This window comes from Calonectris borealis, chromosome 1 (assembly GCF_964195595.1).
Source record: "Calonectris borealis chromosome 1, bCalBor7.hap1.2, whole genome shotgun sequence".
NCBI lineage: Eukaryota > Metazoa > Chordata > Aves > Procellariiformes > Procellariidae > Calonectris > Calonectris borealis.
In genome coordinates this window covers 212,432,056-212,450,501 of record NC_134312.1, presented here as the reverse complement: position 1 = coordinate 212,450,501, position 18,446 = coordinate 212,432,056, and the positions used below count along the sequence as shown (strand labels likewise).

At 43.2% G+C, this 18,446-nt stretch overlaps 1 protein-coding gene across 10 annotated transcripts in view; it reads left to right on the top strand.

Annotated features, from left to right (window-relative positions):
- Positions 1 to 41: 41 nt before the first annotated feature.
- PRCP (prolylcarboxypeptidase) overlaps positions 42 to 18,446 on the top strand; it is a 34,963-nt gene continuing 16,558 nt past the window's right edge. For 4 of the 10 annotated variants that reach the window (XM_075140186.1, XM_075140184.1, XM_075140187.1 and 1 more), the window contains exon 1: positions 42 to 256. In XM_075140186.1, the coding sequence (XP_074996287.1) occupies positions 134 to 256 (123 nt within the window). In that variant the 5' untranslated portion in view covers positions 42 to 133. Of the gene's footprint in view, positions 257 to 4,600; positions 4,660 to 4,792; positions 4,814 to 11,492; positions 11,626 to 16,833; positions 16,982 to 17,551; positions 17,699 to 17,932; positions 18,116 to 18,446 lie in introns of those variants that run through there. The other 6 variants (XM_075140189.1, XM_075140190.1, XM_075140194.1 and 3 more) reach the window with 6 other exon arrangements.

The window sequence follows — 18,446 nt, the reverse complement described above, 5'->3', positions numbered from 1 at the left end:
CGCACGCGCGGCGCCGCCCCCTCTACTGGGTCCCACCGCCCGCCGCGGGGCCGGCTGGGGGCAGCCCGCGGGCGGGGGGAGCGGGGCCGCTATAAAGCGGCGGGGCGGCGGGCGGCCCCCGCTCCTCCTGGCCATGCTGCGGTTCCTACTGTTCCTCCTGCTCCTCGGCGGGCCCGGCGCCCTGCCCGCCCCCCGCCGCCGCCGGGGCGCCGCGTCGCCAACTGCCCCCTACCGCACGCGCTACCTCAGGCAGCAGGTAGGAGCCCTGCGGCCCGGGGGAGCGGCGCCTGCCTTCCCTCACACCGCGCCCGGGTAGCTCCGCTTAATAAAGAGGCTGGTTTTAGAGGGGGGGTCGCCGCTCCCCTCTGGGCGCCCCTGAGCGGTGCTGGGCCTGGGGGAGCTGCCGCGGGCCGGGGCGAGGAGAGGCCCGCGCCGGTGTGCGGCCGGGCTTGCCGGCGCCTCGCAGGTGCTGCCGCTGCAGTTCTGTCACGGAGAGGTTGTCCCGCAGCCCAGCCGAGCGCAGCTGCAGGCAGGCAGGGAGTTTCCGCGGGGATTCAGGGGGCGTTTTCTTCTGTCAGACGCCGCGCTTAGCCGCAGACTGGACAGTACTGTGTTTTTGTGGCTTTTTAGATGTTGCGATGCTCGTTCCCTTTGGCAATGTGTTCCAGGTCTTGAATATTCCAGTTAAGTTGCAACTATTTAAAGTGACAAGTAGTCTGCTGTGTTGTATCTGTACACCATATCCTAGCACCAAAGTCTGTATTCCAAAACACGCTGCACAGCGTGTTGGCAGAGAGGGGCCAGGGGCCTCAGTTGTACCCCAACTGCAAATAGCAGTTGTGGGGTTTCTCGTTTGTTTGTTTTAAATATGGACTAGACTTCTCTTACCAATCAGAGCTTTGTTTTCCTGTCTGCTCTGACAATTCTCCTCACAATTTGTTGGCAAAATCCATAGCACGTGGACAGAACAGAGGGCTACAACTGCTGTTGTGGTCCCCTTGCAGAAAGCTGAAAATCCTGCTTGTTTATAGGTTTTCACAAAAACAGTCAACAGTTCCTTTGTATGTGTCAGGGAACGTCTGCATCTTCACCTGTGCTGTACCTGATTTTTGTAGGAGAGGTAATGGTTCCTCTTGCTGGGAGGTGTAGTAAGGGCAGAGGACACTTTTGTAGTATCCTCTTGCTTTGGTTAGAATCAGGCCTGTAGCCTGCATCTGAATTTCGTGCCCTGGTCTACATAGGAAGTGGTGGGAAGGAGAAGATGTTTAGTTCAGAGGCATCTTGGATCATATGTGGATTGAACATCTCCTTTTTCAACTTTGTAGAGGGAGAACTTACAGTGGAATGAGCAAAATGGGAAGATTACACTTTCAGAGAGAACAGACATGAAGAAAATGGATAACCCTTGTAAGATTATCCTGAATAGCTATGGAATAATTTTAGAGTCAAGGTCCCTGTCATTAGGGGTGTGAGAGGTGGGCTGGGAACAGTTTTAGTGACAAATCCATACACTGAGATTATATTCTTCTGCAGACTGTGTTACTGGTTTGGGAGCACTCCCCTTCCAGCGGTCTCCCTGCATAATTCCTGTGTCTTGAAAGCATCTCTGTCTAATGCTTTTCAATCACTCGGGTGGCGATTTGAGTCCCTCCATTAACTCCTCTCATAGCCCTGAAGCATATTTTGGTAGGAATATTGCAGATACCTTCTGCAATGCGTGGTCAGCGTTGGCCAGGATATCAATCCTGCGGGAGTGTTGTAACTCTTAAGCGTGACACTTAATTGTTCACTGTTGCGCATTGCTGTCATAGTACCAGCAATACTAATTCTGTGGGTGGTCTGAACCAGCCTTTGCCACCATGCTGTTACACCTCTGTCCTCATCCCCTCTCTGGGTTGCGGTATCACCTGGTTATTCTCCTCAGCAATCAGCAGAGATGGCAGTGTGCCCTCCAGTTGCCAGCAAAACAGCAGAGCTGCTGTGTACCTGAGATCTGTGGATTTTGGGAGGTAGATAGATGTTGAGAGAAGGGAGGGATGAGTCCCTGTAACATCCTGTTGTAAAGTTGATGCCACATCTCCCTCCCTTCAGTCTCTTCCATGTTCTCTTTCCCTACTTCAAGCAAAGTCATACTGGCTGAGAGTAGCTGCTGAGGGAAAGAGGGATCCTATTCACAGGCTTTGAAATCCTTGCTCTCATTGTCCAAAGACTTACTAGTGTTGCTGAACGTAGTGGGAGATGTGTGTATATTCATGCATTTTTTTTGTATTCATCAAAGATTTAAATGCTGCTGCCTGGCACTCGAAAGTTGTAGGGTTAGCATAAGAGGTCTAGTCACCCGGAAGGCATACGACTGCTCTTTATCAGTAGCATAGCACGCAGAACTGATAGGCAAACTCTTCAGCCCTTACGAAACATGCACGAAGTGCTGCTGTCTGGGAATTTGTAATTACATTATGATTCTGTAGTGGAACATAAATACCATGATTAACATATTAGTGGCAGTGATACTTTGCCACCTCTCAGGATTGTTGAAGATTAATTATCTACATTATAGTTGCTTATGGCATGAATCATCTGCTTCTGTTCCGTGCTGCTGAGTCTTTCTTCTTACCTAAAGTTCCTGTTTTGATTCTTGTTTATCCCTTTGATGGTTTTCAACATCACTTAAAATTATTTGTATAAAATCATGCAATATAAAAGTGATTTTATAATATGGCAAAATATTACACTGTCACAAAGGACCTACTTCTTATACCTATTTCTATAAAAAATCTTTAATAAAAAATATTTAATACTTCCACAAAAGAAAACTTTGAAGAGTCTGAATAGATTTCTTGCATGAATTGTGTTGCTTAAAAATACCTTTTGAGCACCGTGAATGATTCATTAATGTTCCATATTGGAAAAGTAAATTTCAGAAGCTGAGAATTTTCATGTGGAATTACAGTGTCTAAATGGAGCCTCGTGGCATGAAGGCCTACAGACCTGTAGCGTTACTTGAGGGTTTAGCGTCAGCCATTACTGAGAAGCAATGATATTTAAGTCTGCTTTCATAAAAATGGAGAAGTAAGAGGGTCAGAGTTCAGCTCAACACTCATTTACATTGAACTTCCTCCTGTTTACCATTTTAAGTGTCAGACATCCCTGACAACGGGGCTAAAGTCTAGAATAATGAGAAAGAAATCAAGCAATGCCTGTGTCAGTGTGACTAGGATCTTAGCTTGCATGCTGGACTGTGTACGTCCTCAACAACTTTTATTATTTTGGCTCGGGGGTATGATTTCCCGCCCCCCCCTTCATAAGTAACTGATGCCTTTCAGCCCTGTACTCCTCCAATGCAGAAGTAAAATTAGCCCAGTATAAAGGTACCTCATGCTGACCTAGATTAGTAGATGGCCCTTGAAGGAGAAACTCTGCCATCACCCATATCTTTACGTCAACAATTTGCATCTATATTGGGGAAGTTGGTCTCCTTTTCAGCTCTTCTGATGTACTAGTGTGACTTTTGTGGCAAGAATATTCTTGCTTCTGCTTTGGTAGCTTGCTTGCTAAAAGGTTGCTTGTGATTTGTGTGTTAAATTAATCCATCCAAAATTGAACTTTACAGAGAGAATGTGTAGGATGTATAGAGCTGCGGGAAGACCACCACTATCTGAATGGCTTCTTTGTAGGCAGCTGTGTCAGTGACCACAATTCAAATTCATTGGAAAGACTTGGTGAGGTATCCAAGAGCTCTACTTCTCTTTGTCCAAGTAGAAATAACCTTACAGCATAGTGGGGAGGGTCTGGAGCACCGCAGCTTTTCTGACCTTGGGGGAGCCTTGTCTTGCACCTCTGCATTCCTATCTGCAACGCACGTACCAGTGTTACGAAAACCATAGCCCGAGAACTTGTGGTGTTTTAAGTGCAGTACTGCTGAGAGGATGATGCCTTAAGTGTCCTGATATTTGAAGGATTCTCAGTGAAAAAGAGTGGATGTGGTGTCTCTTCATGTAATTTGATAATTGATGGCTGTGAGAGACTTAATGTGCTGGTGGACCCTTCACCCCAGTTACACTTTGTAAGCACATCACTTGCTTTGTGAACTGCTATCAATTGGCCTAAGAACCAATGTAACAAGTACAAATTAACTTAGGTTCAGCAAGTTACTGAGCCTGGTCCTTCAGTCAGATTGTCTTTTGAACTAATACATGTCAATTGTATCACCGTTTCCAGAAGATGGGTTCTGATTGCATTTAATAACTTCCTAGATTTCATACCTGTGTCGGGATTTCATAGCTTAGTAAATTCATAAGCAACTCTTTGTTCTGAAACACATTGGACTTCATATTGTGTGTATATAAAAGGAAGCTATGTTGAAGCTTCAAAATAATGAAGCTTCAAAAGTAATGCAATTTGATCTTTTCTGGCTATATCAGGTGTCTTTAATAGCCTATTTTGTGTTACAGACCGAAGCTCTGAGGCGTAGAAAATGAAAGCCTTGATTGAAAGTGCAAAAATTAGAATGCAAGTTTCAAGCCAGAAAAGAGAATTTGAGAAGAACTGCAAAGGAGAAGTGAAGATGTATTTTTCAGACATGGTTCTTTCTGTTTTACAGGAAGGGCCAGTTTAGAGGAAACCAGTGAATCCCAGAATTTTTCTGCTCTAACTGAAAAGGTACTACAGCAAAAACCAATTTAACTTTAGTCTCTGCATGAATGAGCAGAGTAAAGGAAAGTGAGGTGAAGAGATTGGATCACCTTTTTGATGACAGTGCTGTCTTAATTTATTGATTTAAGATGATAAATTTGGATTAGATGATGATAAGATGGTAAGTTTGGATTAATCCAAACTAAGGGTGCAGTTTTGCTCTTAATGTTGCATCTGTTGTACTCACAAGAAGGAAGTTTGCAATTACAGAACAAGATACCTTTAATCCAATTCAGCATTTTCCAGTCTTTGAAATTTTCACTGTTGTATGTAAATGAGTGGCACTAAAAACATATATACAACAGTACTGTATAGGCAGTTTTAATGCTAATGAAGTCATTTTCAGCCATGGGCCTAAAACTTGCTTTTAAGATATTAAGACAGATTGAGATTAGCCCTTTAAATTCTGGTTAGCAATTTTTTCAGCATCCTATTGTGACTCAGGCTGGTGTCTTGGAATAGTAACAGATGTTGGGAATGGTTAAGATGGGTTTGTTTGTCATGTCTGGCACCATAAAACAATAGCACTTTTAACTTCTGGTGAAGGAAAAAACAAAGTGCTTTTTACAGAGCCCCTTGGTACCAATTAAAAGTTATGTCAGTGGTTAGAGAAGAAGTGATGCTGATGTTTGTCTCAAAGGTGAATTACTTGGAATATATGTTTTGCTCATCAAGTAGTACAGGAGTACTTGGCAGCTCTTACTCTGTGATTTCATAATGTGATTTAAAACAGGAGCTGTAAGCTATAAACCAGGTCTATAAGCAGAAACAATAGCTCTTATTCATTGGACAGGAAAATGGGGAAGTACTTGTTAAAGCTTGTCAGTGAATTTTTATTTTTATGCACTACTTATCTGTGGGTCACAATGCAGACATCAGCTTCTCAAATTAAGCAGGAAACACTTAATTTCCTCACAACCTGCAGTCTCTTCCTTCAAGTGAGCAGTTAATACTAGAGACTACAAAAAGCATCAATGATCACTACTCTCTCTGAAAATAAGCATTTTTTATCTCGCTAGCTTTAATCATTAAAAGCTGTAATAGGCCACTGAAAGATTTCTGATAGACTGTCTTGATTAAAGAAATTCTAAAGGACTGAACAATAAACAAAACTGTGTATGGCTGAAGTAGCAAGCTGTTTACAAGCCAGATATGCATGAGATAAATCATGTTAACTTCATTGAAGTTATTTTGGCTTGTACCAATTGCCCATGAATCAAAGTCTTAGCTCTGAATTTCTTGCTTTTTTTGGAGGGGTGGGGGCGTGTGGAGGGAAATGAAATTCAAAATGGAATTTGATGCTAATGTGTTCTGTACTGATTTCAAAATCTGACTTTGAAGAGATCAAGACCATCCAGCAGCATAAGAAGCCATCATAGACTGTGCAGTTAATTGTAACATATGCCAAACTGGTGAGAGACTAGAGGTCACACTTGTAATTTTAAATCTTCAAAAACTGAATTTTCTTTATTTCATACATTCTGGAATTTGTAGATATGTGTATCTAAAGCAGTGAAACTTGTAAGAAATTTAATGGGAAAACAAGGCTGCACTCAGTGATCTTCCATATGCTTGCAAAATGGTTAATGTCTTTATTTTCTAGGCATGTGAATTCAGTTAATTAAATACAGGCAGAAGAATGGGAATTGCATTTCTTTTCAGTACAGTTAATAGATACTGTCCTCCTTGCCTGTGGTGTAGGGGGTCAATTTTCTTTTTTATTTTAAATTTTTAGTTGCTGTCTCCTGTGCTTTAGTTCAGCCCAAGTGTACCTGGAATATTTTCTAATGCTCAGCACTGTTGTAGTGCTACTACCAAGTGCCATAACTACTGTCAGTTGTGCTGTGGTGTGGTTGCTGTTCTCTAAATGCATATAGTGAGCAAAGAACAAAACTTCTGATCCTTTTGGGTTGTTGTTTCCATCTTCAAATTGACATAACAACTTTTTCCATTATTCACTCCTACAGCCAAGATACGAGCTTATGCCTGTGTCAGGCTTAAAGTGAGAGTGATTAGGTGAAGATTATCTGGAAAAGGTGTTCGTAGAGTAAGATCTGAGAAGTTTCTCTCTTTCCGGAAGAGAAAAAGAGAAAGACCTTTCACTGAAAGGCCTGCCTGCATGGGATGTGAGTATGCAGGGAGCTATCATCCCATGCGCTAGCTTCTCCCTCTCACTGCCAATATGGACACACTTGGTGGTACATCTCCTTTCATTCCTAGTTAATTTATTCTGCTTCCAAAGGGGGTAAGTTTTCTTGCATTGAGAAGCAAAAAACGGTTCTAAAAGTATCCACAGAGGGACTTAGTGTAAAAAAACTAGTCAGAAGTCGGCTTAGGTGGTAGTTTCCAGGCAGGAGCTTCCTTTCAAGACAACAGGAACAGAAAGTGATGGGCATCAGGCCCTTTGACTTCATCAGGGCTTGGACTGAGGCCAGACTGAACTAAGGAAGTGGGTGAAAGCAAAACTAGCATTAACAAAACATTTGATTTATGCCTTAAAGCAGGAGCTTGCTTTTCGTTACTGCCCGACTCACTGAAAACTGAGTTTTCCACAAAAGCTGTTCGGAACCACATGCTGGTCTGGAAGTGCTGGCTTTTCTGTAGTGTTTCCTATATAGTGATAAATGGCTGGCCACCTACAACTGGACAGTTTTCAGTCCTGCAAGGCACTGCTACCAACGGGGGGAATGTAGAGTTCCCTTGACTCCTAAGCAGGAGCTCCTGTCTTACAAGGTGATGGCAAATGGCTTTTAGCAACATCTGTGGAGTTGTTCAGAGTCTTTTCTGAACAGGGTAGTTCATAACAAAGCGTTCTTGCCTGGTTTTAAGTGGAAAAATAGAAATGGAAATAGAAAAATCTTTTTGGATAAAAATCTGAGAGCCTCTATTTTGATGAGAAAACTGTTGCTTTGCTATGAAAAGCAAAGCATCTGTGGTGCAGCTCAATTCTGGGTGTTAACTGCACTGGTATAAAGACCCATCATTTATCCATATGTTTGCTAGAGCTTTTCAGCCACTGGAGAACTTTTGTAATGGTTGTGACAAGAGACCTGGATGTTTCTGCTTTAAAGAAGAGCAATCTGTAGAAAAACTTTTCACCTTCAGGGAGCCATGGATGTTATTTCCCTGAATGCTGCTGGTCTCCCTATCATCCCATCTACCAATGTCTTGGAGCCCTGGAAGCAGACAGTTGTTCTTCAGTGTTCAGATATGTGGCAAGCTTGCCAGAGAAGCAGTTGCTATGTGGTATTTTTGCTATTGCGTAAGGGCTGTATGACTAATTGCTGCTTTGATGCTTTGCTTTCTGAAATTGTCTTCCCCCCTCCCTCTTAGATGCTCATCAGCATTAGTGGCTATTAAATAAATGATCCACAGTGGCATGTGGAAAATCCCTAGCACTGGATCTTAGGTAGATATTCTGTACCTTTTAATACAAACAAACTGCCATCCCTGCACTGAGCTTTTGCCATTTGCCTGTGCTTTGTCTAATTAGAAGAATATCCGGATGGATGACAGGACGGTTTTCCGGTTTGCTTTCACTATGTCTGTCTGTTCTTCCTTGGATCCCCTGTCTTGTGTGGGATTAGCTGTAGAAAATAAAATACAAATAATAGTGGTTGAATTAAGGCTGGGAGAGTGATAGAACAGAGCAAATTTCATTGTAGCTCTGAAAATCTGGGAAGTAAAACAATTGCAAATTAAGTTGAACCTTTAAAAATATTTGGCAAAGTACAAAGTTCTAGCCCTTTTTGGGGGAGGAATAGAGGTGTGTTAAATATTTAATATTGTCTTGAATCTGAAATGCTTTCCTTCCCCATGTCCTTGTTTACAGAAAGACTGAGGAAGTCTTTCAAATGAAAACCATTTTGATCAGGGAAGATCAAACTTTTTTATTTTGTAAAGTATTTTGTTTAAACAATTAGTCCTAGTCAAAACTTTAGGACACACTCAGCAAAACTGGAATATTTTTATACTCCTTAATGTGTGGCATGTTGAAGATTCATGTACCATTTTTTCCTCTCCTCTGAAGTTAATCCTCCAAATGTGATGGATTTGTAATTCAATCTGGAAGGCATATGGAAAAAATTCCAGGCCTTTGCCTGTTAAGGATCTGAGAGACCTTTCACAAGGGTAACTGGTGTAGTGCATCTTCTTCGTGCTTATTTCGGCCTCATGAAATAATGCACTTCGGGTAATGTAGCTTTGATAGTTTGTTCTCTACTTCTTGCCCCATCCCTTGTCCCATGGAAGAATTTCACCAAGATAATAATACCTTGAATGGAAGCATCAATGATGATGAACATTTGGTGTGTTTATCACCATAGTAGTTATAAATTTATGTAGTTTGATTCTCAGCAGCACAAGCCTCTCCATTGCTTGGAGAAGAACAGAATGGCAGGGGAATGGAGAGCGTCGTTAAGGAGCGTCAGCAGTAAAACTGATTGAAGTGATTCCTGCCATCTCCTGCCTTGGTCACCCATTCTCTCCCTTGTGCTGGAGCTTTGCCACTCTAGTCTGGGGCGGCAAATTTTGGGAGGGCCTGTGGGACCTCTCAGACTGTCCTTCCAACTGGAGGAGTTATAACGAGGAACTGCATCCTCACTGTGACTGGTGCAGGATTTTATGCTTAAGTAGTTGAAGCTTAAATGTGTCTATGGACTTCATCTTTACATGGTAAAGAGAATCTGGAGTTAAATTGCAGCACAAAACTGCTAGTGGTTTGTGGAAGTTGAAACCAATCTGTTTGTTCTCGTTAGCTGCTTAGGTTTCCAACATAAAAATAACATTTCATCATATACTGTTTGGGAACTGTTTCTAACAAGGGCTGACCTGAGTAACCTGGTGCTTTCCTACAGCATATCCTGTAGCTGTTTAAATGTTCTTCTGTCTTTTTCTTTTAAGTGTCTTGTCCAAACTGTGTCACTCAGGGCAGGGGTAGAGTTCCTGTCTGAGGCTTTCCTTGTCAATGCTTTTTAATCACTGAAGTGATAAATAAGTGCTAAAAGCAGACTTCCTTAAACAGCTGTAACCTCCCAAGCGCAGGTGACATGGTTTCTGCAGTGTAAAAGAAGCTTCAGTAAAATACACGAAGCATGATTCTAGTCGAAGACCAGCGTGTTCACAAGGACATAGTCTCAGTGGAAGGGATCCCTCCATTACAAGGATCTTAAGCCTGCATTTGTTTTGGGGAGCATGTTTGGCTGAAAGCTAATTCCAACCAAGGAAAAATTGGTAACAGTTGTGCTAGACCATTGCTAGTAGAATAGAAATTGGAATCAATTAATAGGCAAAAATCATGAGTATTGTTATGTCTGTATGTTTTGTTAAATGTGACAGATTAATGAAATAAAATGAAATCTAGTGAACAAAACCTCTGAATTATGGGTGGTGTGGAAGATTACAATGATATAGAGTCCATCTCTTCCAATTTTCTTATATTATTTATGTGTAGGACTTTCAAGTTAGTGGGTTAATGTAGCCTGATGCAAGAAGGTGAAGTTTACATCTCCCTGCTCTTTCACAGAGCATCAAATGATTATGCATTTCAACAAACTGGTGCTAACCTTCAGTCTTTGCTGTCCCCCTGCACAAGTGTTAGCCTAGAAAGCAGGCAAATGCCTCATTCCTTGCATGTAAAATGCAAAAGGTAAACCAAAGCTAACCTTGATTTTCTTGTCTTCCCCCCCCCCCCCCCCCCCTTTTCTTCTGCACTAAATTAACAGGAACAAACTGAAGAGAATCTTATCAGCTGTTGGTAAGATGAAGCCTCAGTCCTGTCAGGCAATGATACACAAAAATGTGCAATAGGAGGAAACAAAGCAAGAATAATAGTGTCAGGGAGGGAAACTTTTTTAAAACTGATTTTTATTTAGCTTTCATTTCTGGTTCTGTCTCCCCTGCTATAAAGACATAAATAGTGTGCAAGTATATTTTTTTTAGTGGTACTCTACTGCTGCAATGGTTTGTACGAGCTTGAATATTTAATTATATGCAGTAGTATTTGTAATAAAATTTGGGGCCTCTTGAATATGATGCTGTACAAAGATGTCAAGGCAGTCCCTGCCCTCATGAACTTGCAACTTAAATGGAGGAAGCAAAGATTTTTAAGAGGAAATAAAACTAATAGGGACAGCTAACTGGACTAGAGTCCCCCAGCCTGTCAGGAGTAAAACCAGGAATAGAAGCACATTGGTGAAATCCCAAAGAGGCTAGTGCCCACACTGCTGTTCACGCAGGAGGATATCCTCAGACTATCCTGTATCTTCCTGTCCTCAGGAAATAATTCAGACAGGATGAGCACTCAAAACAACTCCGTGAACGCTTGGAGGGTGGAGCATGCCTCTTAAAATCCCCTGGCTTCTCACTAGTAAAACAACTGACTTGATTTCAAATGGAATATCCAAGTTTGGGAAAACAGAGCTACTGCCTAGAGGATTGAAATTTGAGGCATGACAGAAAGGCTTTCAGACACTTGCAATATTGTCAGAAACTCAAAAGCATAAAACCATCAGGTGCTGATTTACTACTTTGAATGACATTAAATGCTTTTGATTAGAAGCTACTCTGTGAATTACAGTCTTTTTTTGGTAAAGGCTTGGGTTGGCTGTCCTGTCTCTATAGTCACTAATGACCTTAAGATGCTGCTGAGAAGGAAGTGGATTTTAGCCCACATGTCCTGTTTTGCCTTTGTACTTCACGCAGTGCCATGGTTCCTGAATACTTCCAGGAGTATATTAAGCAAACATCTGTAGAATAACTGACATCTGCTGTGCTGTTTTTTGTTTCCTCCTCAGGGGAGATGTGTGGCAGAGTGGCTTGTTTTATTTTTAAATGGACTTCCAAAACAACAAAAAAGCACATTAAAAAAACCACCCTGAGATAAGTCATCTTGGAGAGCTCAACAAAAGCACATGATACACATGCACATATAAGGTAAAGTCAAAGACATGTGCATGTATTTCAAGCGGAAGGCAGGAAAGTGGGTTTTGGCCCTTCCTTCCAATGTGAGTTTGTTCAGGGGACCAGTCTGGAGAAGGCTTCTCGTCCTGAGCCAATGAGCTGCACTTCACTGTAGAAAGTTTCTCTGAGCTAAAGGATCAAAGCTGCTGACTTGAGCCTTCAGTCTGGAGCTCTTATCAGCCTCTTGGGCACAACGTCTCGTGCTGCCTATTGCCGTTTTTAATCAAACTCAGTGAGTGCAGTTCTCGGCAGCCGTGCTGTGGGTAGTGGCTGCAGTCTTCCATCGGGAGCTGCCTGCCTCTTAAGCAATCTGTTGTGTGTATGTCTGTATTTTCCCCAAATGCTTTGTAAGTCTTTCGACTCAAAGCGGTGCAGGAAAATTCCTTTTTTTAATCAAACAAGGTTCATGAAGATTTTTGTACATGGAACTGAAATTTTATTGCTCGCTTTTTGCCTCACAGTTGTAGCTCTCCCAAGTATTCCCATCCTGCCTACCTCAGCTGACAAAAGTTTCCCTTAAACTTATTCATAACTTATTACTTTCAGTACTCCTTTTTCTATTTTTATCCTTCCTTTTATTAGTATCAGAATGACTGTTTCTGTGTCAGAATGTTTTATGTAAATGTTTTAACCTCCTGGTTAACTGGGGAGGTCCCGGACGACTGGAGGCTCACCAATGTGACTCCCATCTACAAGAAGGGCCGGAGGGAGGATCCGGGGAACTACAGGACGGTCAGCCTGACCTCGGTGCCGGGGAAGATCATGGAGCGGTTCATTTTGAGGGCACTCACGAGCCATGTCCGGGACAACCAGGGGATCAGGCCCAGCCAGCACGGGTTCATGGAAGGCAGGTCCTGCTTGACCAACCTGATCTCCTTCTATGACCAGGTGACCCGCCTAGTGGATGAGGGAAAGGCAGTGGATGTGGTCTACTTGGACTTCAGTAAGGCCTTTGACACTGTCTCCCACAGCATTCTCCTAGAGAAGCTGGCGGCTCACGGCCTAGACAGGTCCACTCTTTGCTGGGTAAAAAACTGGCTGGACGGCCGAGCCCAGAGAGTTGTGGTCAACGGAGTTAAATCCAGTTGGCGGCCGGTCACGAGCGGTGTTCCCCAGGGCTCAGTACTGGGACCGGTCCTGTTCAATATCTTCATCAACGATCTGGACGAGGGGATCGAGTGCTCCCTCAGTAAGTTTGCAGAAGACACCAAGTTGGGCGGGAGTGTTGATCTGCTGGAGGGTAGGAAGGCTCTGCAGAGGGACCTGGACAGGCTGGATCGATGGGCTGAGGCCAACTGTATGAGGTTCAACAAGGCCAAGTGCCGGGTCCTGCACTTGGGCCACAACAACCCCAGGCAACGCTACAGGCTTGGGCAAGAGTGGCTGGAAAGCTGCCCAGAGGAAAAGGACCTGGGGGTACTGGTTGACAGCCGGCTGAACATGAGCCGGCAGTGTGCCCAGGTGGCCAAGAAGGCCAACGGCATCCTGGCCTGTATCAGAAATAGTGTGGCCAGCAGGAGCAGGGAGGTGATCGTGCCCCTGTACTCGGCACTGGTGAGGCCGCACCTCGAATCCTGTGTTCAGTTTTGGGCCCCTCACGACAAGAAGGACATGGAGGTGCTGGAGCGTGTCCAGAGGAGGGCAACGAAGCTGGTGAAGGGCCTGGAGCACAAGTCTGATGAGGAGCGGCTGAGGGAACTGGGGTTGTTTAGCCTGGAGAAGAGGAGGCTGAGGGGAGACCTCATCGCGCTCTACAACTACCTGAAAGGAGGTTGTAGCGAGGTGGGTGTTGGTCTCTTCTGCCAAGTAACAGCGATAGGACAAGAGGAAATGGCCTCAAGTTGCGCCAAGGGAGGTTTAGATTGAACATTAGGAGAAATTTCTTTACTGAAAGAGTGGTCAGGCCTTGGAACAGGCTGCCCAGGGAAGTGGTGGAGTCACCATCCCTGGAGGTATTTAAAAGACGTGTAGATGAGGCCCTTAGGGACATGGTGTAGTGGGCATGGTGTGTTGGGTTGACGGTTGGACACGATGATCTTAGAGGTCTTTTCCAACCTGTATGATTCTATGATTCTGTGATTCTATGTACATCATACTTTCATTTGTAAAACATTGCTGTTGTATTGCTGATGATGACTGTATTCTTACTTCTAACCAAACTTGCTAGGTAGTCCTGTTTACAGAAGCTTAAAACTTTAGGCTGTGTAACTGGTTTGGATTAATCCTAGAATAGTTTAGTTTTGGAAGGGAACTCTGCGTGTCATCTGGTCCAACCTCCCACTCAACGCAGGGTCAATTTCAAAGTTGTATTAGGTTGCTCAGGACCTTGTACTTACTGCTGACATCCTGGCAATAATTGTAATTATGAAAATTGTAATTAGAAAAACCTCATATATGCTAGTATACCTTTACCATTGTTACTTTTAACCAACAGTTAAGGTATTGTAAATGTGTACTAAACTGCTTTTTTCTTTTGCTGTTGTGGTCTATTCTAATTAAGTCTAGTTGCAAAAGTCATTGCTTTTGTCTTACTCTTTTTGCATAAGTGTAGAAAAGAAATGTTCTGGTTCAATTTTTTAATGAAACCTGACTTAAGGAAAAAAAAAAGCTTAAAAAATATCTGGGTGATTTGAGTTGTAAAGTATACTTCACACAGTTTGTGGGGTTTATTACTTGTTTGCATACCTGTTTTATAAAGGGTGGTGAAAGAAAGCACTTGTTGAATGAGAACCAGCAGCTCCCATGCGCAGCCCTGCGTGTTCCTGCAGCGCAGTTTGGCTTCGCGACAGCTCCATCTGCTGTTCTTGAACTACAGCTTTTCCTTTGTGTCCACCTTCAACAATTCTACATTGATTTTTGTGCTTCTTCCCTCTGACTTAGTACATTTTCAAACAGTTTTTACTCTTGTGAGGAGATACTCCTTGGGACACCTCCAAACTGTGTTTTGATGTTCTGTATTCAGAATTTCTTTGAATTTCTTGGCAATAACCAGCAATTGTGACATATCTCTCTCTTCCTCTGTCTGCTTTACAAACATTAGGGTTCTTTTAGTCATGTTATGTGTCTTACCCTTGCAAAGACAAATTACAAGGTATGAAGCCCTATCATCTAGCAATAAAAGAGTTCCTGCTCTTCAGTTGAGTAGTAGGTAGTTGTGATTTTTTTTTTTTTTTCCTGGAGAAGTCTGGACTTGTGTCTGTGCTGCCTGGGATCTTACATGAGTCCATGTTTGTTGTGTTATGTTCATCATGAATATGATGAACAGAGATAGTGTAGTTGCTGTGAGGCTGTAGTCTAATCAAATAGTTAGCTTTTAGGTTACATTGACATTGTTTATCTTGGGGATTAGATGCACCAAGGATGGTGAATCCCAGGAAGGCTCTGGTGGGAAAGGCAACAAAACATTATTCAACCTCTCTAGGGTGTTAACTGGGCATGGCCTTGGGGAAGAAACATGCTAAGTCAGCCAAGTAAGGGAGTACCAAGATAAGCACTAAGAGAACAGAAAAAGAAACAACTACTTGAACTACGGGTGAACTATCCTAATTAGCATATAAAAAACCCACCCACGAGCAGGAAAGCCCCCTACCCAACAAAGCCCCTTCCCCAGTGAATATGCGCAGTAAAAAGAAAGGGCACTGTGACTTTAAGCGAAGACGAGGCATTCCAAGAACCAATAGAAGTAAGGGTGACTAAGTGTAAATGTAAAAAGTACTGATAACTGATAACTCGGAAGGTATAAAATGCTTACTGTATGTTAACTGAGCTGTGCTAGCTCTGTGGAGTTACCACCTAGCACCCGTCTTTGCGCAGACGTGGAATAAACAACTGTCTCTGCGCTGTGTGTGAGATTGGCTCGTTTGTAACAATTTCAAAATTTCTGATCCATATTTAATAGGAGTCCCTTGTGAAGGGAATAGTCCATGTTCTTTCCAAATGGCTCCATGCGCATGGACTACTCCAAATGCATATTTAGAATCTGTATATATATTTACTTTCTTGTCTTTAGATAGCTCTAATGCTTGGGTTAGAGCGATGATTTCTGCTTTCTGGGCAGAAGTATTTTGAGGTAATATTCGGGCTTCAATTTCATCCCGCAGGGTTACCACAGCATACCCAGCTTTTAGCTCTCCATTAACCATAAAGCTACTCCCATCTGTAGAGTACAATTTCTGGATCCGTTAGCGGCACATCTTTTTATTCAGGTCGGCTAGAGTATCCTTGTTAAGACATTTTTAAAGTTGCATCATCCTGTCCAGTCAGTACCACTTGATACTGAGCCAATCGACTAGGAGAAATCCAGTGATGCCCCCTTTGTTTGAGAACGACAACCACTACATGTCGTACAAAAACTGTAATAGGTTGTCCTAAAGTTAATTTCCGGGCTTCTTTAACTAATAGCACCGCGACAGCTACTGCTCTCGGGCATGCTGGCCATCCTTTACTTACTTCATCCAGCTGTTTGGAAAAGGCCAGTAGCCTATTTTTCCAGACTCCCAACGCCTGGGTCAGGACTCCCAACGCCTGGGTCAGGACTCCCAACGCCTGGGTCAGGACTCCCAACGCCACATGTTATCCTTCATGGACGTAGAGTATAAAGTCTGGTAAACCCAGGGCAGGGGCTCTCATCAACTCAGTTGTAATAGAGTTGAACTCCTTTCTACATTCTGGTGTCCACTCCAGAGTTTCTCCAGGTTCTTTAATAGCAGCATGTAACGGTTTGGCAATCAAACTGAAATTGGGTATCCACAGCCTGCACCATCCGGCCATTCCTAAAAACCCTTGTAATTCTTTTTTTGATTGGGGGGGGGGGGGCGAGCTATTCGACAAATAGCTTCTTTTCGTTCTGCTCCCAATTCTCTTTTTCCTTGAGAAATTACAAATCCTAAGTATGTTACTGTGGTTTGTACCACTTGGGCCTTTTTCTGGGATACTCGGTATCCAGCTAAACTCCAAAAATTCAACAAATCAATAGTTACAGTTTTACATTCATGTTCAGTCCTTGCTCCAAGCAAGATGTCACCAGCACTGACATACCACGCACCCAGCTCTGACCCTTTGTCGGCAAAGGCAAGATTTTTTACTGCGCACCCGGCTCCGACCTGCTGTCAGTAAAAAGATTTTACCAGCGTCTACATGAGAAGCCGTAACTTAAGCTCCAGCCATGGGCCTTTTTTCTAGGCACGTCTTACGCAGAGCAATCCCGAAAAATGGCAACTTGCTCTGCGGTCCCTTGCCTGCTTGCAAATGCCTCGTATTGTGGCGTTGCACCGTTGCGTTGCCTGTTGCCCGTCGGTGGAGAGGAACCGGCGGAGTCCCTGATCAAGAGGTCAGTGCGTGCTGGAGTCGTACCTGGTCCCATCTCCCGTCTGGAACGGCGGGACAATCCAGACAAAGCTAGAACGGCAGTCCCATCTGGGTCGTCAAAACTGTTGTCCCTCAAGCGGGGTTCGTTACCCGATTGCAATGAGCGCCAATCTCAGCTAGCTTTGTGGAGTTACCACCTAGCACCTATCTCTGTGCAGACATGGAATAAACAAATATCTCGGCTCTGTGTGTGAGATTGGCTCATTGCACACCGGGTAACGCACCCTGCTTGAGGGACAACATTAGGACCAAAGACTTTTTCAGTTGCTGACCTTGTTCTGCCTTTCTACATCTAATCACTCTTGATTATGCTTGATGTAGAAAGTAAAACTAAAATTAGTAACAACTCTGCAAATGAAAAGGGAGCAGGTGAGCTGTCAGTGTAAAATAAGCCCAGGACATGTTGTCAGCGCTTGAATTCAGTGAAAGAGCCCTTAAATATGCATATGATAACATCACCACGTATGAGTAAGTAGTAAGTGGTCCCACTGAGTAAAACTGTAGAACATACATAAATTTATGTTTTATCTAGGTCTGGAAGCAGTCACTGAAGTTAACTTATTCAGGGTGAAGACCGTATCTCTTATGTCTGTCAAGACCATGCATAGACCTTCAACTGCTCCTGCTGTTCTGCTAGCAGTGAGCTGACACGCAACTGTCCTCTTACTTCACTCCAAGAGTGAGTAAGCTTTGAGACTGTTTGAAAAAGACACTTTGCAGCAGATTGTGTATCTTAAATAAGACCCAAAGCAAATATAAGTGCATGGTGTGGAGTAGCTGGATCCTGCAGGTCAAGAGTTAGGCTTTCCTGAGCTGCCTGGAGGAATCTGCCTAGCAGTTAGGTCACTATGTTAGCAGCATGTCCTTGGATTTGCTGCTTTTTAACATTAACTTGCAGATCTTCTCAAAACAGGAAATGTGAAAGGTTGGTTCCTGGAGTGCCTGAGAGATTTGGCAGAGTTGTTGGTGTAAAGGCAGATGGGTGAGCAGAGATGTTCAAGCCAGCAGATGTCAGGCTGTTGCCGCCAGCAAGAAACAGTATGAAAGGAAAAGATGATGCTTTGTGCTGACGGAAGTCAAAATTGGGAAATTACAGGTCATCTTCAACTAATGAATAAAAGTAGTGATGATTTGTGAATACATGATAATTAAGCAGCATAGCCTTCCTGGAGTAGTTTTGTGTTTTGGTTTGGTTTTTTTCGTTTTTTATAGTAAAAGCCTGTGTGAGTATTCCAGAATAAGATTATGCCCATGAAGGGAGTTACCTTGTAAAAGCAATTGATAAATTTTCCAGCATGGAGGAATATTTGGGGAAGGGTCAGGGGGGATAGTGCATACAAAGCAGTGTGAATAAGAGCTGAAAAACTTAGGAATAGAAATTAAATTTCTAATAAGGTAATAAAGCTAACACTGTAGGCTTTGGTTGA